This window comes from Trachemys scripta, chromosome 5, assembly GCF_013100865.1.
Source record: "Trachemys scripta elegans isolate TJP31775 chromosome 5, CAS_Tse_1.0, whole genome shotgun sequence".
NCBI lineage: Eukaryota > Metazoa > Chordata > Testudines > Emydidae > Trachemys > Trachemys scripta.
Window position 1 is genome coordinate 97,089,691 of NC_048302.1, and position 22,925 is coordinate 97,112,615.

Consider the following 22,925-nt stretch of genomic DNA (forward strand, 5'->3'; position numbering starts at 1 on the left):
CCAGGTAAGTCTGTCTAGTCAATGGCTTTCTACTCTCGAGGAGTACCTTCTGGACCCCTTCCGAACAGGCCCGTTCCTCAGGGTTCAGCCACGCAACATCCACGCCGTGAAGTGGAGGGAAGTGAGATGGGGGTGCAAGAGTTGACCGTGATCCTGTGACAGCAGGTTCGGTCGGTTTGGCCACGGAAGGATCGTCGACCGGCTCGATAGCATCCCAAACCAGTGCTGGCGAGGCCACGCCAGGACGATCATGATAACCTGAGCCTTGTGTCTCTTCATTTTCGCTAGGACTTTGGTGGTGAGCGGAATTGGAAGGAACGCATACATCAGGCTTCCTGCTTACGGCAGGAGGAAGGCATCGGAGAGGGAGACCTTGCTCAGACCCCCTCTGGAGCAAAACCTATGGCACCTCCTGTTCTGCCTGGTGGCGAACAAATCCACTTGGGAAGTTTCCCACTTCTGGAAGATCATGCCAACTACCTCCGGGTGGAGCACCCACTTGTGGTGGAGAGGAGAAGTCCCTGCTTAGGTGATCTGCTAGCGTGCAACATGCTTCTAGGTGGATTCCATGGTCGATGCAAAAGTCCCAAAGACAGAATGCCTCTTGGCAGAGGGAGGAGGATCGCACTCCCCCTTGTCTGTTGATGCAGAACATTGAGGCTGTGTTGTCCATCAGGACTCTGACCACTTTGCCCAACAGGTAAGGTAGGAAGACCGTGCATGCTCTGTGCACCACCCTAAGCTCTTTGATGTTTATGTGCAGCATCATTTCTTCTGGGGACCACATACCTTGGGTCTGCAGGGTGCTGAGGTGTGTCCCCCAGCTGAGGTCCAAGGTGTCCGAAACCAACTTGACTGAGTGAGGAGTGCTGTCGAAGGGGTCTCCTTCAGGACTTTCTCAGGGTTGGTCCACCATCGCAGCGAGGTAAGTACAGTCGTGGGGATGGTAACAACCTTTTCCAGGACTGGGAGTAGACAGTCGCCAGCCATGGCTGCAGGGGTCACATCTGGAGCCTGGCGTGGCACACCACATATGTACATGCTGCCATGTGACCTAGTAGGTGCAGGCAAACCCTGGCCGCGGTCAGGGGAAATGCGGAGACTTCCGCGATGGGGTCTGTCAGTGCCCTGAATCTCTGCACTGGCAGGAACGACCTAGCATAGGTAGAGTTGAACACCGCTCCGATGAACTCTATCCTCTGTACCAGAACCAATGTGGATTTTTGTGTTGTTTACTAACAGGCCAAGGTGAGGGCAAGTGGCTAACAGCATCGCAGCATGCCTTTTGACCTGGGACCTGGAGCAGCCCTTGACGTCTGAGCCACTACCAACGTGTACTTGATAAATACCTGCGGTGCTGTTGCTGGACCAAACAGGAGGGCCGCAAACTGACAGTGGTTGGGACTTACCATAAACCAGAGGAAGCGTCTGTGTCCCTCGAAGATGGCGATGTGAAAATATGCATCTTTCTGATCGAGGGTGGCGTACCAGTTTCCCAGATCCAGGAAGGGGATGATGGAGACCAGGGACACCATGCAGAACTTCAGCTTTTCTAGGAAGTGGTTCAGGTCTTGCAGGTCCAGAATAGGTCGCAGACCACCCTGGGCCTTTAGAATTAAAAAGTAGCAGGAATAGAACCCCTTGTTCCTGTACTCTGAAGGAACAACCCTCACCGCACCTAGCTGCTGTAACCCCTCTATCTCCTGTATGAGGAGACTCTTGTGAGAAGGGTCCCTGAAGAGGGATGGGGAGGGTAATGGATGAAGTTGATGGGAATGGGTGGGCAATAGCCCAGAGAATAAAGCAGTATTAAGGGAAGTAATACGTGACTGCTGTTTATAGGGTCTATGCGTTGGGACCTGGAGTAGTGGGGCAGGCCTGAGTCCTGCCCCTTGGGAATTGACCTAAGCCCCAAGAAGAGGATAAGACCCATTTAGAAGCCTGAGCAAAGGGCTTGAATTTAATAGACTTGGGGATGGGGCTGAAGACCCTGGTAAGGGCAGACAGACTGTCTATTGACTGCTTGGTTAACCACCCCCTGGAAGGGGACTGAACGTAAGGAGTGAGCTGGCTGGATTGCTGGGACACCAAAGACTCTCCAGGGAGAAAGCCCTGGTGGTACTGATATATAACAGGGCAGAGATGGACTTAAAGCTACCACAGAAGGGGCTGAGAACTGAGCCCAGAGACAGGGCTGCAGATACCAACAAGGGCACAGCTATAGTTCTTTGTTGGACCTTTGTTATCCTGGAAGGGGTTCATCCATTTAGATGATGTGTGACTTAGCTGGATAGCTTAGCCACTGAAAACCTGCCTGATGAGGGTAACAAACTACAGGGGACACCAGGAGAGAGAGGGCAGGATCATATCCAGCTGATAGGAGTTGCTCACGAGAGGTGAGTGCACCACATCATAGGCTCACAATAAATGGATCAAAATCTGGCTAACTGATAGGTCTTGTAATTCCCTGTTTACAAATATATGATCACTGAGCAGGTTTGTTTCTAGTGGGGTCCCGTAAGGATTGTTTTTTGGCCCTGCCATTTAACAATTTTATCAATGACCTGGCAGAAAACATAAAATCATAACCGATAAAGTTTGCAGATGACACACAAATTGGAGGAGTGGCAAATAACAAAGATTGATACATTGATACAGAGCCATCTGGATCGCTTGGTAAACTGGGCACAAGCAAACAACATCTGGTTTTAATATGGATAAATGTAAAGCTGTATATGTAGGAACAAAGAATGTAGACCAGTGGTCCCCAACCTTTTTCATCTGGCGGGCGCCATGCGGTGGACAAGCATCTGCCGAAATGCCGCTGACAAGCGGCAACGTCAATTCAGCGTCGCCGCCTCTGGATGACACTGCTTCTCGGCGGCATTTCGGCGGATGCTTGTCCGCCGGCCAGTACGTGGGCACACTTTATGCCCCAGTGGGCGTCATGGCGCCCGCAGGCACTGCGTTGGGGACCCCTGATGTAGACCATACATACATGATGGGGGACTGTATCTTGACAAGCAGAGACTCTGAAAAAGATTTTGGGGTCATGGTGAATAATCAGCTGAACATGAGCTTCCAGTGTGACTCTGTGAAAGGGCTTATGCAATCATGGTATGCATAAATAGGGGATTCTCAAGTAATAGTAGAGTCGTCATTTTACCTCTGTATTTGGTATTGGTATGGCTGCGGCTGGAATAGTGTGTCCAGTTCTGGTGTCAACAATTCCAAGAGGATGCTGATGAATTGGAGAGCGTTTAGAGAAGAGTCGTGAGACTGGTTAAAGGATTAGAAAACCAGTTTTCTAGTGATAGACTCAAGGAGCTCAATCTATATACCTTAACAAAGAGACAGTGAAGGGGTAACTTGATTAGTCTGCAAGTACCTACATGGGAAACAAATATTGGATAATGGGCTCTTCTGTCTAGCAGAGAAAGGTATAGAACACTCCAATGGCTGGAAGTCAAAGCTAGACACATTCAGATTGGAAATAAGGTGTACATTTTTAACAGTGAGGGCAATTAACCATTTGAACAATTTACCAAGGGTTGTGGTGGATTCTTTATCACAGGCAATTTTAAAATCAAGGATGGATGTTTTTCCAGATCTGTTTTAGGAATTATTTTGGGGAAGTTCTATGGCCTGTGTTATACATGAGGTCAGGCTAGATGATCAGAGTGGTCCCTTCTGGCTTTGGAATCTATGAATACTTTGCAGCCAAATGCACCTCCACCCTGTCATGCACAAGAGAAAGACCAGTCATTTACTTGGGCGTAGTGTCCTCATGCTTTCCCTTTTCAACAGCAGCAGCTTTCATTCATAGAGTTACAATTAGCCCTTGTAATGTGGTTTGTTTTGTTTTCTACAGTTTATGCACTTTACTATGATGTTATATAGGCAGGGCTGGCTCCAGGCACCAGCTTAACAAGCAGGTGCTTGGGGTGGCCAAGGGAGAGGGGCGGCACCTGCGGCAATTCGGGGGCGGCAGGTCCCTCACTCCCTCTAGGAGCGAAGGACCTGCCGCTGAACTGCCGCCACCGATCGCAGCTTTTTTTTCCAATGGCCGCCGCTGATCGCGGCTTTTTTTTTTTTGCTTGGGGCGGCAGAAATGCTGGAGCCGGCCCTGTATATAGGTAATAGTCTCATTAAGTTCTGGGGGAGTAGGGGGGAAACAATTAAGAACTGGAATGAATAGAGCTCAACTCCATTACAGAATCTTCTCCAAAGATGGTAATGGGACACAAAGTGGGGAAACTCCTCTATTGCTGATTTTTTAGCAGGTCTGCATTTTGGAGAGAAGGGTTGGAGGTAAATGATAGTGGGAAGTGAGCACTGCAGATCAAGTTTGATCAGTTCTTTCAAAGTAACTGCCCTCATTCCTTTGTGTTTTATTTCTTTGCATGTTCTGATCTTTGCCTCATCTTCTGCATGCTCATGCTTAATTTTTTGTTTTACTTCAGAAAGGCTGTGACTCAGATCCTGCTGGAACTAATTAGATGTCATCTCTTCAATACTTTGAGCAATGCTCAGCACTTTAAAAAAAGTCTCTTTGGTACTGTCATCAGATCTTAAAAAAAAAATCCTCCCTTTTGCCACAGATCATGTCCTTTTTTTCTTCCTGCCTGGCTTGTGAATACAGCTGAAATTATGACTATTTTCATTTTGATTCCACATTTATGCACAATCATCAACAACCATGAGTTACAGCAATATTGTTGATATGCTGAGTCAGGTATCAAAATAATGGAAATGCATAGGTCCTATGATAAGAGTGGTTATTTTAGTCCTCATATTCTCAGTAGCAGAATTTGATTTTTCAGTAAACGAATTATACTTGTTTAAAGTCCAGAGGGCTTTTCAGTCAGATTGCAACAATTTCCAAGTAGGTCAGATTAGTTGACAGTGTCACTTTAAGCCTTGCTCTGAGATGGCTTTAAAAAGATCTCAGAAAAGTCCTTTCCCAGTCTTTCCATTCCTTTGAGACCAATAGAAGAGACAGGGCTGTCATTTTGAATTAAAAATAGAATGTCGAATAAATACTACTACTAGTGGGTGACTGTTCATGTGATAAAAAGTGCTTCTGCGAGTCAGACAAAGGTAAAAGTTCTCTAATGTGTCAAACATGACTCGTCTACCTTACAGACTCATTGAAGTTGTTATGAAGCCTAACCTGCTGATGACACTGGCATCATTAATAAAACATCTGAAATGCTGCTGGCTGCAATAATTTATTACAAGTAAAAAAGAAAGAGGTATGTTTTACAATTTAGAAAAAGATAATCAGTGGATAATCTAAGGGACTTCAAAAAAGTGGAAGTGCAGTTCTTTGTTCAGTGGCATTAGGCAGTGGATGCTGTAGTGTAGGAGTCAGTCACTGAGAAAAGCCATTTATAATTGAACAGCAAATAGCAGCAATAAATAAATTATACCTTTCTTTTTTCCATTTTGGAAAAAAATGCAAATACTTTTGATACAGACATACAAATAATGCCCTGTAAAATAGTTTGAAACCAAACTAAAGTTGAGCTAGATGCAGTCACCTGAAATAGTTGGGATTATTTGCAGGTTTGCAAATGTGCAGACATTCCAGCTCAACACACTTTTTCAATCCAATGCGTGTAAAAGCCTAGTTTATTCTGAAGCCTTCATCTCTGGATAGTAAAAGTGTTCATAAAAGTGAATCATTACTCAACAACTAAATATCATGTTCTACAATATGAAAAACTGGTTTGTCCATGAGTATAAGTGACTTTCATAAACAAGATTTTTTTTTAAATTAAATATTTAGGGTTTAGTAGTTTGAGATTTTCTTTGTGCAGATTTTACAAGGAATTATATATATTGTTTTCTTTTAAAAAAATTCTTTTCACTTAAGGTCAAAGCACTGATACACTACATGCATAATTTAAGTAGTACAGTGAAACCTGTTCTAAAGACCACCTTAAATAAGAAATCCCGTCTCAAATAATTTCCCTCAACAGCTCCTTACAGTATCCCCTAGGGTTTCCCATACAATTCTGTTCAATCTTTAGTTAAAAGAACATTTTTATTAGACAACCAATTTTCGCTGTCCCCTTCAGTGTTTCCTTGTCAGGTTCAACTATATGTATGTTGCTCTGAACGCCAGAGGAAACCTGAGACACTTGCCCAATTTTAAATCCAAAAAGAGTAACCTCTGCATAGGGGTAATATGAAACTGCCATAACTGTTCCTTAGAAATGATTCATTTGGCAGCAACATCACAATTACCCATACGTACTGCACAATTCTGATAAGTCTGGTTTGAACTGAAAGGCTTTTCTCAATTATAATTAATGGTCAGACTAATTTAAAGTCAATAACATCTAAAACGTAATAACTGATAAATAAAGGCACTTGACTTTTTGTGATACTCTCCCTTTAAAATGAAAACAGGATTTTAATCATGCACGATATACTAGTTTGACAATACTGTGATTAAATAAAAATATTGCTTTAAATAACGAGGTATCCATAGTAGGGCACTAGGCCTTGGAGGCATGCACACATCCCAATGCACCCGTTGTGGATTTGTGCCCTTTAAAACTGGGAGCTGCAGGTGCAGGGCACATGACTAGGAGAAAACATGTGACCTGGTATATTAAAACAAAGTACAAAGCTTCTTCTCTCTGGGGCAGGGGATCAAAAAGGAGAAACCCAGGTTCTAGGAAGTTAGTGTGGGTCTCTCTGTAGTAGCTAGGTGGGGCTATCAAAGGGGAAGGGTGTCCTTTCCCATCCCAATTGGTTGATGCTGGGGAAAAAAGGGTTAATACCTAATATTTCAAATTTATTTGCTTCTGTTTTGGGACTAGTATTTGGAAATAAAACAAGCCTTGAGGAAAGCGGGCTAGTGTTGAGAGCTTTAGTCTACCTTCCCAGACAGTAAGTTTGCCTACCAGTTTACAGTATCTTTTCTATATTTTTCCAAGTGCCCCTCTTTATTTCATATTGGGCTATTATTTCAAGATGGTGTAAGTAATAATGAATGTCAGGTTTAGCTTGCCAAGTTCAGCTGCACAGGCAGAACAGAAATTGTGCATAACATACCACAGAAGTACATAATGAATATCTCCCATCTAAATGATGAAATATTAAACATAGTCACTACACAGGTGACAGCAGAATATGGACCTCATTATGTAAGGCAGAGACACAGACCTGCTTTCTGTCATCTCTTATTTAGGCTCCTTACTGTTACCATGCCTAGGCAGATAAATGGCTTCTCATTTCTAACAAATACAATTATAACATTTCCTAGTATTCTATTCTGATTATGTTTATGATGTGTGAACACATTGCTTCAACGGTTAAATACATTCAGATGTTAGCTACAATTTTATAATATTTAAAAGAGCTAATCACTATATCAATATGAAAAATTACAGTGTAGCTTACAAAAATGTAATAAACATGGACAATTCAGGAGAACTGGATACTTAAATAACTAAAGGTTTCTACTGTCATGAAGTAATAATTTTAACCTGGCCAAAATAAACTCTGAGGCTGAAGACTGTGAATTTATTAAGCCCAAGATATGCATATCACCAAGTTTAACACAAGAACCCTTAAATTACTGTTATACTGAAATGTGCTTTCCACCCTCTCAGGTTGGCTCTGTGCACAGAATTCCTCTTCCATGTTCCCACAACATGCTTCAACTTGTGACCTCCCTACCTTGTCTCACCCAACTCAATCTTCTCATAACTCCTTCTCCTCCTCTTTGACCCTTATTGGAAAACTTAGTTCCAATCCCTCTCTATCAGTAATCCCTTTTATTAAAAACAAACAAACTGTATTTAAAATCCAGATTTAGGTGAAATGATAGATTGGGGAGAAGGAAGAGAAGATGAGGCAATACGTTTGTTATGGGCACACAGATTGGGAGTTCCAAGGGCAACTGCCAACCAAAGTGAAGGGATTTGCTGAATTACTGTGTAGTTGTAGAGTATGATTACATACTCTAATGAGTAGAGTAAATCCCTCTACTCTGGCCTATAATGTCTTTCGGCCAATCAGAGTGAAGGGACTGGCATAAATACAATAAGTATACAATTATGGGTCAGCACATGTACAGTTTTGCCTGTGCTCTAACTGGCTCAGACAATTTCACTTCAATACAATGTCTGATATGCGTATTTTTCCTAATTTTTATTAGCTGAAATTTGTTTAATGTACAGCTCTTTGAACACCAAAGCACTGTATGCGTGCTAAGGGTTACTATCAGACTGTCACTGAAAAAATAATATTGGAATGCTCAAAACAGAGTTCATTTGCTTAAGTTAACTTGAGAGTTAATGAAGGTTAAATACAGAAACTAACTTTCAAAAGTAAACATTTTAAACTGAGAATTAAAATGGGGCATCTGGACCAAAATGTTTAAAAAACATTGTTTTCAAATTTCCTTCAGACATCGCTGTTTAGAACTGAAAGTGTCAACATTAATTACCTGTAAAAAGCAACAGAGGGTCCTGTGGCACCTTTGAGACTAACAGAAGTATTGGGAGCATAAGCTTTCGTGGGTAAGAACCTCACTTCTTCAGATGCAAGAAGTCTTGCATCTGAAGAAGTGAGGTTCTTACCCACGAAAGCTTATGCTCCCAATACTTCTGTTAGTCTCAAAGGTGCCACAGGACCCTCTGTTGCTTTTTACAGATTCAGACTAACACGGCTACCCCTCTGATTAATTACCTGCTTCATATTGAAGTCAATACTAACTTCAATAAACACTTCATCAGTTTAAATTGACGTGAAGAATATTCACTAACTTGAAAAGAAATTACCTATTCTAGTAACTACCTCTATTTGATTTTTCTCAAATATTTTTCAGTACTGCCTGTGCAAAATGGCTTTTAGTGTCCTCAAAAGGCCCCTCTGTGGCCAGACATCTTTTGTGCCATCTCTTCAAATTGCATACATTAAAGAGATTAGGTTTGCGGTTTCTTTTACACACAGTGATGACAACTGCTGGGAAACTGTCACTCTTGTGCTTTCAAACAATTGGTCTGGATATGTGAAATCTGAAGAACCGGAAGCAATAGCTGGAAAGCATCCTGAATATAGGTAGTGCTGTTGCAGCCCTAATGAGAGAAAAGATGTGATTCAGTAACGTATTTTTCATGCATCTCAGTGACTCTATTCATACTCAGTCTGGCTGGTGCTACATCAGGATACAAATTCATGTGAGATTTTAAAAGCTCTATCCAAGTACACTGGAAATTACAACAAGAACAGCCATATGGAGTCAGACCAATGGTCCATCTAGCCTACTATCCTGTCTCCAACAGGGGCGAGTGCCAGATACTTCGGAGTGAATGAACAGTCCCAACTTCTGGCAGCTGGAGGTTTATGGACACCCAGAGCATGGGGTTGCATCCTTGACCATCCTGACTAGTAGCCATTGATGGACTTATCTTCTGTGAACTTATAAAATTCCTTTTTGAACCCAGTTATATTTTTGGCTTTCACGACATCCTCTGGTAATGAGTTCCACAGTTTGACTATGTATTGTGTGAAGAAGTACTTTCTTGTGTTTGTGTTAAACCCGATGCCTATTTAATTTCATCGAGTGACCCCTAGTTCTTGTGATATGTGAAGGGGTGAATAATACTTTCCTATTCATTTTCTGCATAACATTCATGATTTTATAGACCTCTATCAGTCCCCCCCCGCTTACTTGTCTCTTTTCTCAGATGAACAGTCCCAGTCTTTTTAATCTCTCCTTCTATGGAAGATGTTCCATACTCCTAATCTTTCTGTTGTCATTCTCTATACCTTTTCCAATTCTTATATCTCTTTTGAGATGGGGTGACCAGAATTGCATGCAGTATTCAAGGTGTGGGCATACCATGGATTTATATAGTGGGATTATATCTTCTGTTTTATCATCTATCCTTTTCCTAATGGTTCCTAACATTGTTAGCTTTTGTGACTGCTGTTATACATTGAGTGGATGTTTTCCGAGAACTAGCCACGATGATTACAGCTCATTTGGACCCCATCATTTTGTACTTATATTTGGGATTGTTTTTCAATGTGCATTACTTTGCACTTATCAACACTGAATTTCATCTGCCATCTTGTTGGCAAGTCACATAGTTTTGTGAGATCCCTTTGTAACTCTTTGCAGTCAGCTTTGGACTTACAAAATTAAGATAGTTATCGTCTGCAAATTTTGCCATCACACTGTTCATTCCCCTTTCCAGATCATTAATGAATATACTGAACCACTGAGGTCTCAGTACACATCCTTGGGGAACCCTGCTATTTACCTGTCTCCATTGTGAAAACTGACCATTTATTCCCATGCTTTGTTTCCTACCTTTTAATCAATTACTAATCCATGAAAGGACCTTCCCTCTTATCCCATGACTGCTTAGTGTGCTTAAGAGCTAAACGACCTTACGTAAGGCTTTCGGAAAGTTCAAGTACATATTCAGATAATAACTCTTTTCTTCTTTGTAAAAAGTTTATAGCAAGCAAGCATCATTATATACAGAGGTATGTTGTCCCCTATTTGACTGTGCATCACCTTCTAGAAAGAGTTGTGTATGTAATGTAGGTGGAATATACCTTCATGTGGTCAGGAGCAGAATCAACTTCCTCGACAAAAAGCATCAAATCTTTCCACCCACAGAGCTAATTTCAGACCTGCTGCATGAGGATGTAGCACGGCTGAAATCAGTGAGTTTAAAATTATTCATATATTGCAGCATAAATGCACTATTATATTATATACTGAATCTCTAATACAATGTAGAACAGCTGCTCACATTTCTTTAGTATGCTGTAATTCTGGGCTGACTAATGGCAAATCTTCGTATGGGTATACAAGACCTGGATACCCCAAACTTTGTGGTATGGAGTGAGCCTCAATTTCAGATCCAAATGTCATGGTTCAAGCTTTGTTAGGAATTTATCCAAGAGTTATGGTACAGTAAAATGTGCCAACTTAGGTACTAGCAACTTTAATCTCTACACCACAATAAGAGGAAATATAAAAAGAATCTTTACTATAAAGCCAGGAATCTTTACAATAGTGTTTTTAAATATATTGCTTATTTAATACAAAATAGTCTATTTCAGGGGTTCTCAAACTGGGGGTTGTGATCCCTCGGGGGGCACAAGGTTATTACATGGGGAGTCGCGAGCTGTTAGCCTCCACCCCAAACCATGCTTCACTCCAGCATTTATAATAGTGTTAAATATAAAAAAGAAAGTTTTTAATTCATAAGGGGGGTCACACTCAGAGGCTTGCTGTGTGAAAGGGGTCACCAATACAAAAGTTTGAGAACCACAAGTCTATTTGCAATTGACTATTCAGATAATAGATCTTTTTTCCTTTTTTGTAAATGGGTCCCCAGTGTTAGGTTAAAGCTACATAGTAACAATGTGCATTCTGTACTGAATAGATTTTTAGTTTTAAAGAGAATATGTGGCTAGTTGGCAGAGCAAAAGAATGGGTGCCACAGATATATTAAACTTTAATCCTATATGAGCCAATCACTGTCTGTTGATATTACGATCTTTTGAACTCCTTCTGTCTCAGTCAACCTGAGTGTAAAACTGAGTAAAAAGCAGGGACTTTCTAAAACTTACTGAACCTTTCTTGGTCAAAACTAGAACTGGGTGAAGAATGAGAAAAAATATTCATGAACATTTTGACTTCAACAGACACTTGGTTTGACCAAGATTGCTCTTATTTTTATGCACTTGTGAATATTTGTACAAGTGCAATTTAGTGTGGTTATGTGTGTGTGGGATCATGGGTAAGATTAATTTAATCACAAAATAAAACTTGTTTTAAATCACTGTCGTGTTTGAAGATTAGGTTCAAGCAATGAGGGAAGAACAACACTACTATACTTGAGTAACCTTGCAGCTCAAACTGTGAATATTCAATCCTGGAAGGAATAATCACAGTAAACTGTTCAAGCTAACCGTAGGCTGAAATTAGTTGTTTGACAAATGTTTTATGTGCACAATCACAAATAATGAATAGATTAATAACCTTAGTCTGTTCATAGGCAATATCTGAGCAGGAAAAAAGGCTAAACTTGCTGAATAAATTGCATATTGTGAATTGTTCACCCAGCTTAGTCAATACATTACAACACGTAGTAAGAAAAGCATTTCACTTCTGTCCGTGTTCTTAGGAATCCTGACAAAATTTAATATTACTGCTCTGGTCCAGCATTTGTGGATGACTTCTGAACACAAAATGGAGTTGTTTATGAGATGGCACAGAATTACAATGCCATTACCATTACATTTGTATGGTTCTTTATAGGGACATAAATGTGTATGCTTCATTTCAAAATGAGTTTATCAAAATTTTTCCTACTGTGAAAAAATTGAAAGCTTACCTCTAATATCACACTACTGACCATTGGGTTAAGGAGCTCTGCCTTCTTGTTGCTCTGTAGAAAGACAAATATTGACAAGATGTAATGCCAGGGCTAAACACAGATATTTAACAGTAATATACTTGCTTAGTAATGGATTAGTTTTGGCTGTATGAATTTTGAGAAGGCCTTGGCTCAGCTTGATTCTCTTTGATGAAAATAAGGTTTTCAAGGAAATACACAAGTTCAAGATCATTTTAATACTATAGCATACTACTTTTGATAACATTTAACATTCATCTGTCTATACTTCTCTATTTGCCTTGTACGGTATCACAGTGTATAAGATGGGCTCATTGTTTTATCTGATTCTTTGGCTATGTCAAATGCCACAGAATTTGAGGCCATCTGTAAGAATTTAGGACTAGCCAGTGGAGAGCATTTTTTTAAATGGTAGATGTGGTCAGATCCTCTTTTCTCTGTGCACTTTGCCTTGTCACATAATGATGGCAGAGACTTGCAGAAAGAATTGCTTTCGTCTAACATTGAACAGGGAACTTTATTAGAACACATAAAACAGTATTTTTTCAATTCACTGTAGAGCTTCTGCTTTGAACTTTCGCAGGCCCCCGTTCTGCTTGGTTTCTGTTACAGAGTTAAAGAAACAGGACAAATATCCTCACACCTTGTAAGCAGTTTAAGCACTGAAATGTGTTTATGAAGAGGTAAATAGTATCTTTAAAAGAACAGGGAGAGAAGTGGAGGCAGTTTGGAGGGAGATGGAAGAACAAAAGAAAGTGGGGGAAGGGAAAGGGGGAGGGAATGAGGGTAGAAAGAGAAATAGCAGAACAGTATCTTTATTGTCCGGAACTAGAAAATCTATTCCATATCCCCTTGTTTAGTTGATTATCAATAAACCTCTTAAACATAAAGAAAGTAGTGTCAATTAAACATTATTGATTGTAAGAATCAATGGTAAGTGCAAGCAGGAAGAAAAATCTAGAGGGATAAACAAAGGAGATACTTCCTAGTTCTGAATAATTGCTAACTTTTAGGAAAAAGGCCACAATTACATTATAATGACTATATGCCTGAATTATATAGCACTGCTGCTATTCTGATGATAGAGCTCTTCCATTCTACACAACTATTGCAGAGGCCTGTGGCATTCCCAGAAAATTACCTTTTGTCCAGAATCAATCCAGCTGGGTATATGAGTTAGCCAAATATTTGGAAAATTTGGTTGGTGGTTAACTCTATGCACATTATAATTATCATGTTAGATACATGTAATTTTCATTCTGTACATCCTGCGATGGGAGCAGTGTAAAGATGCACTGTCTCTGTAAGGAGCACAAGGAGGGACTGGACTCCCTGCGACACCATTTTTTGCTGAGCTCCCATCCACACAGCCTGTACAGTCCTGTTGGATGATGCTTACTGCTTTCCTTAGTGCTGGTGGAAGCCAGCATCATCTCTTTCCCCGCTGGCACAACCTGAAGGCACATATGGATGGGGCAGTGGTTCCGAGGCACCAAGCACAGGGCCTGAGGCTGTCCCCTGTGTGGAGCATACTGGGGGTCGGAGAGCTCCTTGTGCCCAACTTCTCATACCCTGCACAAATGCCAGTAACAATTTGGGCCTGAACTCTATGTTCCTGTAACGTAAAACCCTCCTGAATGCCTATGCACCAAGGGACAGAAATAAAGTTGCAGTGAAATCCTTAGCTCTGAATATCCTGAGTTGGGTCTGATTAATATTTCATGGCTAATTTTTTCTGCGTGCATACATTTATATGCTAAAACATGCTTAGAAAATGCAGAAATAGGCAGATTCATCTGAAATAACTGGAAGCAATGTAAATTATTCAAAATAAAAGCAATCCAATAAATTATGTTAGTTTTTAAATAACTTTGAAAAAATATCCAGTGATGCCCTGAAGTAGCTCGCAGGAGCCTCTTCTTAAAATTCCAACAGGCCTGGGGAAACTTCTGTGTCTTTGATAAGAATTCATGCTCCCTGGATAATCCCTACCAGACATGGCTTCACAAAACTATTTCTAAAGAGCAAATTTTTTCCCTTTGGATTGTGCCACTTGATCACTTGATTGTCAGGTAAGTTCAAAAATATTTTGTGGTGGAGTTTATCACCTCTGCTCCGCTGACTCCCATAAAGGTCTTCACTCCTTCCCCATTTCAGGTCACACAAGCTGTGTTACACTAGTAATATCCTCTGTACATTTTTCAGGAACAAAGTGTAAATGTTTCCAGCCAGAGCAGTAAATATAAGTTTGTTTTCTAAGTACTGTAGGTTAACTTGCTATAGTGAGAGTGTGATTTTGTTTAAACAGAAAAAAAAAAAAGGAATAGATTCTCTAGCCTTTCAATCTCCTCACTACAAACATGAGGGGATTTATCAGTCACTATGGGATAATTTATGATGTGAAGCCCCTCTGTGAACATACTGCCCGTGATAATACTCCCAATGTTGTATGTGGGTGTTTTTGTTTTTTTTAATACAGATGCATATAAAAGAAGGGGCTGGGTAAGGGGCTGCTGCAGTTCTTCGATGTGTGTGGGCCACTCAAGGGGAGTGGGCTGGGGGAATGGCAGAGGGATACCTAGTAGGTCCAGGAACTCTGTGGATCCAGTTGCTACAAAACCAGCGTAGGGAAGGCAGGGCATATCACAGGATCTAGCAACAGTGGTGGATCTGCTGAAAGGGTGCTCTGTGTTCTGGATCTGGCTGGGGTTGGAGCGGACTGCAGCTCTCCCTATTTCTAGTCTTGCACATAAAGCCAGTTTTCACAGGGGATGAGAATCTCTCTTAAAGAGGTTATGTTTATAAAATTAAACAAACAATAAAAAGGAAATACTCTCATATCTTACCCCGGTGGCAGTTAAAGAATCAGAAAACTTCTTAGATAAAGACAACACTTCATTGCACATGGCACTTGTTAAACTGGTTATAAAAAAGAAAAGAGACAAACGTTAAAAATATACTCCTGCTTCATCTCAGAAGTCAAAGTTCTGCTGACAATCTTGATCATGATGGAGGCTTTATGCTTTGGAGTTGAAAAATCCAGCACTGGTTACAGCTGGAGACAGGATACCAGAGTAGATCAAACATTGGTCTCTTTTGATATGGCACGGTTTTGTTTTTTTTTGTAAAAGTACTAGACTTTTAGTCTAATTATTGCTTTACTTAAAGTTATACCAACCCAATGACTAAAAATACCACTGGAAATAAATACTCCTGCTCCCAGCTAGAAAGAATGTAATGAGGTTTTTTTTCTCTCCAAAGCAGTGGATTGTATTAATAGAAGAAGCATTGTCTAGTGGTTAAAACACAGGGTTGTGAATGAGGAGATCTGGATCTAGTCCCAGCTCTGTCACTGACTTGTTGTATAACTGTACCTCAGTTGGGGCTCAATCCTGCAAGGAGCAGAACATTCTGGCTCTAATCCAGCAGACAATTTAAGTACTGAATTTTAAATAAAAGTGCCCCCACTGACTTTAATGGGATTATTCACATGCTCAAAATTAAGTATGTGCATAAGTAGTTTGCTAGATCAGGATCAGAATGTTCACCACCTTGTGGGGGTCATGTGTTTAGGAGTTAATCCAAAAACCACTAAAGTCAGTGGGAGTTTTTGTACGGTCTTCAGTGGGTTTTGAATTGGATCCTTAGGTCCCAGTTTTGAACCTGGGATTCTTGAAGTTAGGTGCCCACACCTGTGGGTTGGCAATGAGTTGGTGATGAATATGGCATAATTGCTTAGAAATAGATTTTTGTGTCCTTTTGGCAGAGTACAAATGATAAGACCCTATTGTGGAGTACAAAAGCAAATTCTGCGCATGTTGGTATACTATCTTTGGTAGTGATGGTAAAAAGTGCACCTAAAATGAGTGTGCACATTTCAGCTCTAATATAGCAACAAAAAGTCATCAACTTGTGCATCTGTTTTTTGTAAAAATATATCTGATATGCATGTCAACAAATCACAGGCAGTCTGTGATTTGATTGCTTTTGAAAATAGAGTGGCAGAAACTCTAAAGTCAGTCCTGTTTGTTGATCCATGGTGTGTTATGGTGTCTGCAAAAGCTCTGGACTCAATAAAACTTGCGAATGTTAAGCAAGCGCATAGTAATGACAAAAATAAGAAATAAAAAAAATTATATTCACTTTGTCATAACTTTTGCTTGGTCCTGGGCTGTCTTTTCCACTTCTTGCCCATGAAGAATTAACTCTGCTACTTTATGAAGCTGTTCGATACAACGAGCTGTTATCTCGGCAAGGCTTTCAATAGATAGCATGTAGACTTCCTTAAATGAAACAAAGAAACAGTAACATAATTTCTATAGATTGAAGAAGAGGCTTTGTAAACTGGGGCAGAGTACAAACTGGGAGATATCAGTGCATACAAAGCCAAGGAATATCAGCTGTTACCCATCCTTGAGGAAAAGGGGATGGCAGTATAAGGACCTCATGCTTGCTTATCTCCGAGAAGTAAAAAAGCAAAACTGCCATTCATTTCAATGGAAGCAAGTCCGAGCCCTAGGAATTTCTATGGTGGAGTTTTTGGTTCTGGTCCCGATAGATGCTGAAATTGAGCCCTTAACACTCATGGAATTTACACTGATTTCATAGGGAGTTGAGAGGATCATGCCATCCCCAAAGCACATTTCCATAGTGAAAATGAATTATATTCCTGATAAAAAATTCATTTTGCTAGCAACAAAGTGACTATACATAGACTCTTTCTAATCTCAACTCTCAGTGGTTTAGCAGTATCTGAAAATCTGCAATAACATAATCTATAATATACACAGTACAACTCAGTTTCTTACATTTTAAAGTGTATGAATTTTTTTAAAGGGAACATAATGGATTTTTTTTATTAGAGCTCATTAAAAAACAGCACAGTTTAACACTGTCATAACTTAAATTAAGAAATTCAACCACAGTTAACTATACCCACAGAAGGCAATAGCACTAGTGGGTATATTTAGTCTTAAGGAAAACCTTTCGTAAAAAAATCGTAACTTTTTGGTTTGAATAGTAAATAATATTGCTACTTTGCCAATCTGTTTATCCATGAATTTAAATATAAGTTGATCATATTTTTTTTTCATTTATTGGCATCTGAAGAAAGAGCCACTACCAAATGTTGAGACATGACTTTAAATATGGTACATTGCTACAGACAAAACACCATAGGATTTTCCCGTCTCCCTGAATTTAATCTTTTGTGTAAAAGGTGTATTTGAGGCTTTTAATTTTTTTAAAGTTTAAAAAGTTACTATTGGCAGAGGGTCTGATCCTGTTGATTATTTACTCATGAGAATAATCTAATAGTGAAAAATACTTATATAAGTACAATTTGCAGAATTAGGCTCATAGCTATTGATTACCATCTCTTTTAAGTTCCTTTATAAAGCTATAAAAAGCAACAGAGGGTCCTGTGGCACCTTTAAGACTTAAAGGTCTTAAAGGTGCCACAGGACTCTCTGTTGCTTTTTACAGATTCAGACTACATGGCTACCCCTCTGATACTTTATAAAGCTAAATAACTTCTCCCCCTGGAGATATTAAAAACAACAACAGTACCACCCATAAGGATGAAGCACAAATGCTGGTTGCTTAGAGAATCCAGCCAAAGATATTATGATTTTGTTTATGAAATTTCTCCTTCTAGGACTATTTTACCTCCACGGTTTTGTTTTTCTTTTCTTCTGTTTTATCACCACCATCTCCTCCTCCTTGTTCAGTCTTTTGTTCATCCTCTTTGTTTTCCTCTGGCTTCTCTTCCAAGTCTAGTGATGTGGAGAAGTTGGTTTCTTCTAGCCAGTCATGAGCTTTTTTCCTAGCCTATCAAACAAACCCCACAAAAAACCTCCTATTATTCAAGAGTGGAAGATCAAATAATGTTGCTGAAACACAAGTTAACAATACATTTTTCTTTACCTAGTTTTACTGTTCCTCTCAAAATTCTTATTTACATCAGGCATGTACATAGGAGAAAATCTTTCTGTCCACTGAAGCATTGCTCACCCCGGCCATATACTGAACTATATTATACTGCCCTTAATCTGCATATAGAGCTATCATTAAGACTCAGGTTACCAAAACCTCAGGATGTATCTAAGAAATAAAAGAAAAAGGAAACTAAGATCTGAGTGGAAAAGTGAAGCAGAATTTTTATAAAGAAAGAAAAAAAATAAGCAAATTCTTTGAATAAGCTAAAGCAAGTCCAAATTTAGAAACGAAATTAGAAAGAAAGCAACTGGATTTTGTACTGCTTAGTACCAAGCCGATAAGCAGAAACAGCATCAGCGATGTCTTTCCAGCTAACTAATGTGGCATGTATCACTTTTTTTTTAAAAAATGCCAAGTCTAATTAGAAGTGATAACATTTTGTTTCAAGATTAGAATGTTTGGAGTACTCCCCCAGAAAAATGAACATGACTAATGCTAAATTTAATTCTGACGCTGAATTGTGTCGCTGTTCAGTAAGGATACGTCTACACCACAGTTTAAAAACTCAGGGCTGGCCCATGCCAGTTGACTCGGGCTAAGGTGCTTTTTAATTGCAATGTTTGGCTGGGGCCTGGGTTCTAGGATCCTGTGAAGTGGGAGGGTCTCAGAGCTTGAGGTGCAGCCTGAGCCTGAATGTCTACACTGCAATTAAACAGCACCTTAGCCCAAGCCCAAGTTAGCTGGCATGGGCCAGCCCTGAGTTTTTAACTTTGGTGTAGACATATCTAAGGATACGTCTACCCAGGCCATGGGAGTGAGCCTTCCAGCCTGGGTCGACGGACTCAGGCTACTGGTACTCATGCTAGTGCTTTCAAAATAGTAGGGTAGCCAGTGCTCTGAAGTTGCATCCCAGGCTGGAGTTCAGGCACTGAAGCCTTCGGAGGGGGATGGGCTTCAGAGCCCAAGCTGCAACTTCAAAGCGCTCTCTACACAGCTATTTTGACAGTGCTAGCACGAGCCCCGCTCCCCCAAGTCTGTAGACTTGCTGCGGTCTGTGTAGACGGGTCATAATAGTCTAAACCAAACCCTCAAGTAAAGATCCCTATTCTATCTACTAAAGCTTTCCCCACTTTGAGATTTCTTTGTGTGGCCTATCATTCTGGGTTGTCAGTGAGAGAGTAGCTAGCTAGCCTGGCCTGGTTCTGGTCTGACTCACCTAATCTCTTCTACCACAGCTCTCTCTATTTAACATCTCTGTGCCATCCACCATTTGTGGTCTGATCTGCCACCTTAGATAAATCTCTACTCTGATATAACACGACCCTATACAACATGAATTCGGATATAACGTGGTAAAGCAGCGCTCTGGGGGGCGGGGGGCGGGGCTGCGCGCTCCGGCAGATCAAAGCAAGTTTGATATAATGCGGTTTCACCTATAACACGTAAGATTTTTTGGCTCTCGAGGACAGCGTTATATCGGGGTAGAGGTGTACTACTCTACATTGAATTTCAGAGCAGCGCCCACTAGTTCTTCTTTATAGTAGGGAGTGGTGGCTGGTTCTGTAACTTGCACCAACCTTATTAAGTTTGTCAGGAGTGGCAGCAACGTGCAATTCAAACAGCAGCTCAGTAAGCATGCTAACAAACTCTTCTTCCATGTCTGCTGCAAAAGGAAATAAGATTATTTCTGTGAGCATGTTGTTTTTGTCGTAGCAGTCAAAAATCAAATCGAAGATCAGATCCCCACATATTTCTAGCACTAGAGAACCAGCATTGGTTAGACTAACAAAATGTGAACGTCTCCACTCTTTGTTCCATCAAAGGAAAAAGGGAGGCGGCAGAGGCAAGAATTAGATGTGTATTTTTAAGAACAGGTTAGACAATCACCTGTAAGGGATGGTCTAAGTATATTGGTTCTGCCTCAGCATAGGAGAATGGTCTAGATGACCTCTTGAAGTCCCTTCCAGCCCTTCATTTCTATGATTCTGTATAAGTTACAGGTCATGGCTTACCTCCCCAGAATTGCAATGGGTCAGCAGAATCACCAGGGAAGAACCCCCAACAGATAAGCCCCTTTTCTCAAATGAGAATATATATATACATAACACAGCAGCATAACCAGAGAATATAAGGTAAAGGGTGTTTCCTGCATATTCATAGGTTCCAAGGACAGAAGGGATCACTGTGATCATCTAGTCTGACCTCCTTTATAACATAGTTCACAAAACTACCTCAAAATAATTTCTTTCACTCTGTGGGGACTACAGCTAAAGAGGGTAATTTCCTTTTTACTTTAAATTTGAACTCCAGTTAAGCAAGACTTTCATTTTTGTGGTTTAGTCTATGGCAGAGGTTCTCAAACTGTGATCCGGGGACCACCAGTGGTACACGAGCTCCATTCAGGTGGCCCACGGATAGTTCCCTCTACAGTGTGTGCCTGGGAGGCCACACACGAAAGAATGAAGGGCCACCTCCCTAATTAGTGGAGTTGCGCAGGCATGGCTCCACTAATTAGGTGCCTGGACCCTGGAGAAGACGCACATATAAGGTGAGGTGGCGGCCTGGGGGGGGACTAGGGGTAGGTAGGAGGGGGCAGTGGGGTGAGAAGAAGGGGTGGGGGGAATTTGGGACATGCAGGGCTGCAGTGGCCAGAGAAAGAGGTGACTTTCTCCAGCTCCAGGGCTGCCAGGGAGAGATGGCCCTCCTTTTCAGCCTCAGCTTGGGGGCTGCCCCGGCAGGGGAGAGAGACCCACTCCCTACCAGCCCCAGCTTGGGGGATGCTGCGGCGGGGGAGAGAGGGCACATCCACTGCATTAGAAAGGTAAGACTACTGATATTAAAATATGAGTTGTGTGCTTTTATTTGTAGAACAAAAAAATGTTAATTATTATTAAGGTTTTTTTTATATAGCTCTTTTATCCAAAGCGCTTTACAATAGTTAGCTAACGGTACAAACAACATTTGGAAGGATTATTAAGTAGTCCGCCGAGACCGTCAGCAATTTTCAAGTGGTCCACAAAAAAACAAAAAGTTTGAGACCCACTGGTCTAAGGGGCAGGACTTTCTCTCATTGTAGAATGTTTGTGAGTAAACCACAGATTCTCTGTGCTTGAGCTCCATCTTGGTCATACAGATTCCTTTTGTCTGCCTGTGACAGCTCAACCTACAATCATTGTTTCCCCAGGGCCTATTGTGTTGTTTCTGTGGGGCTTCCAAGATGCATATATTTTACTATCTTTTAGTTTATCTTTGACTTCACAGATAATGCTTTCCAAGATGACAATTTCTGCCATGCAGTTCTACCATTTTATCTATGTAATCTCCTAAAGTATCTTAGTTTGGTTGGTTCTACTGTGTGTCTGGAATCCACATTAGCACCTTTCTGGGGAAATATGACTAAACATAGTTCTGTTAGAAATAGCTTTCTTGCCCTGACAATGCTACAGATAAGCACATCAAGATTTGTTTCATCCCCATTTTTATCTATTCATTTACTAGTTAGGGATACATTTTCCATCCTTACTCTAAATCCTCAAAATAGGGTTTAATGGGACTAAAGCAGTGCTATGCTAACCCTCTGCGCAGGGTGATTCTCCCCCCCACCCCTCCCATTCAGAAGTACCGTACCATACTCTGCAATTAGTTTAACTGATTTTGATAGGATGATTTACAAAATAAGGTACTACTTAGCATGAGTAACGCTGGCAGAACCTGATATTATAATCTTTTTGAGGCAGGAACCCATCTCTTTACGTGTAAAGAAACACACACATCTCGGTGCCATACAAGTAAATATGAATAATTGGTAACACCAACTCTTTAACTGACCTGGAGACTGAACTATCCTGTCTCGCTTAGAGGTGATCCCACCAGGTCAACAATGAGACTAGTTTAGGCTCAAACAAAATGTATATGCCAAAAAAAAAAAAAAAAGTATGAGCCAAAAAAATTCCCCAATGGTAAACAGCAGAGTAAAAAAGTGGTTAGAGGTGAAAAGGCATCCTTAAAAAATTGGAAATCAAATCTTAGTGAGGAAAATAGAAAGGAGCACAAACTCTGGCAAGTCAAGTGTAAAAGCATAATTAGACAGGGCAAGACAGACTTTGAGGCGCAACTAGCTAAAGACAGAAAAACAACAGCAAAATTTTTTTTAAGTACATCAGAAGCAGGAATCCTGCCAAATAATCAGTTGTGCTACTAAGCGAGTGAGTTGCTAAAAGAGCACTCAAGGAAGACAAGGCTGTCATGGAGAAGCTAAATAAATTCTTTGCATCGATCTTCACTGCAGAGAATGTGGAGGAGATCCCCACATCTAAGCCACTCTTTTTAGGTGACAAATCTCAGGAACTGTCTCTGACTGAGGTGTCAGTAGAGGAGGTTTTGGAACAAACTGATAAATTAAGCAGAAATAAATCACCAGGACAAGGTGGTATTCACCCAAGAATTTTTGAAGGGACTCAAATATGAAATTTCAGAATTACTAACTATGGTATGTAATCTATCGCTTAAATCAGGCTCTGTACCAGATGACTGGAGGATATTTAACATAATGCTGATTTTATAAAAGGCTCCAATGGTGACCCT

General features: G+C 40.7%; 1 protein-coding gene across 2 annotated transcripts in view; it reads right to left on the reverse strand.

Annotated features, from left to right (window-relative positions):
• Nucleotides 1–6,397: 6,397 nt before the first annotated feature.
• The window catches only part of FAM114A1 (family with sequence similarity 114 member A1), a 55,290-nt gene continuing 38,762 nt past the window's right edge, over nucleotides 6,398–22,925 (reverse strand). The window contains exons 9-15 of one of the 2 annotated variants that reach the window (XM_034772120.1): nucleotides 19,919–20,001; nucleotides 18,072–18,233; nucleotides 16,548–16,687; nucleotides 15,251–15,323; nucleotides 12,384–12,437; nucleotides 8,710–9,098; nucleotides 6,398–8,467 (exon numbers count right to left, since the gene is read on the reverse strand). In XM_034772120.1, the coding sequence (XP_034628011.1) occupies nucleotides 8,997–9,098; nucleotides 12,384–12,437; nucleotides 15,251–15,323; nucleotides 16,548–16,687; nucleotides 18,072–18,233; nucleotides 19,919–20,001 (614 nt within the window). In that variant the 3' untranslated portion in view covers nucleotides 6,398–8,467; nucleotides 8,710–8,996. Of the gene's footprint in view, nucleotides 8,468–8,709; nucleotides 9,099–12,383; nucleotides 12,438–15,250; nucleotides 15,324–16,547; nucleotides 16,688–18,071; nucleotides 18,234–19,918; nucleotides 20,005–22,925 lie in introns of both variants that reach the window. The other variant, XM_034772119.1, reaches the window with a different exon arrangement.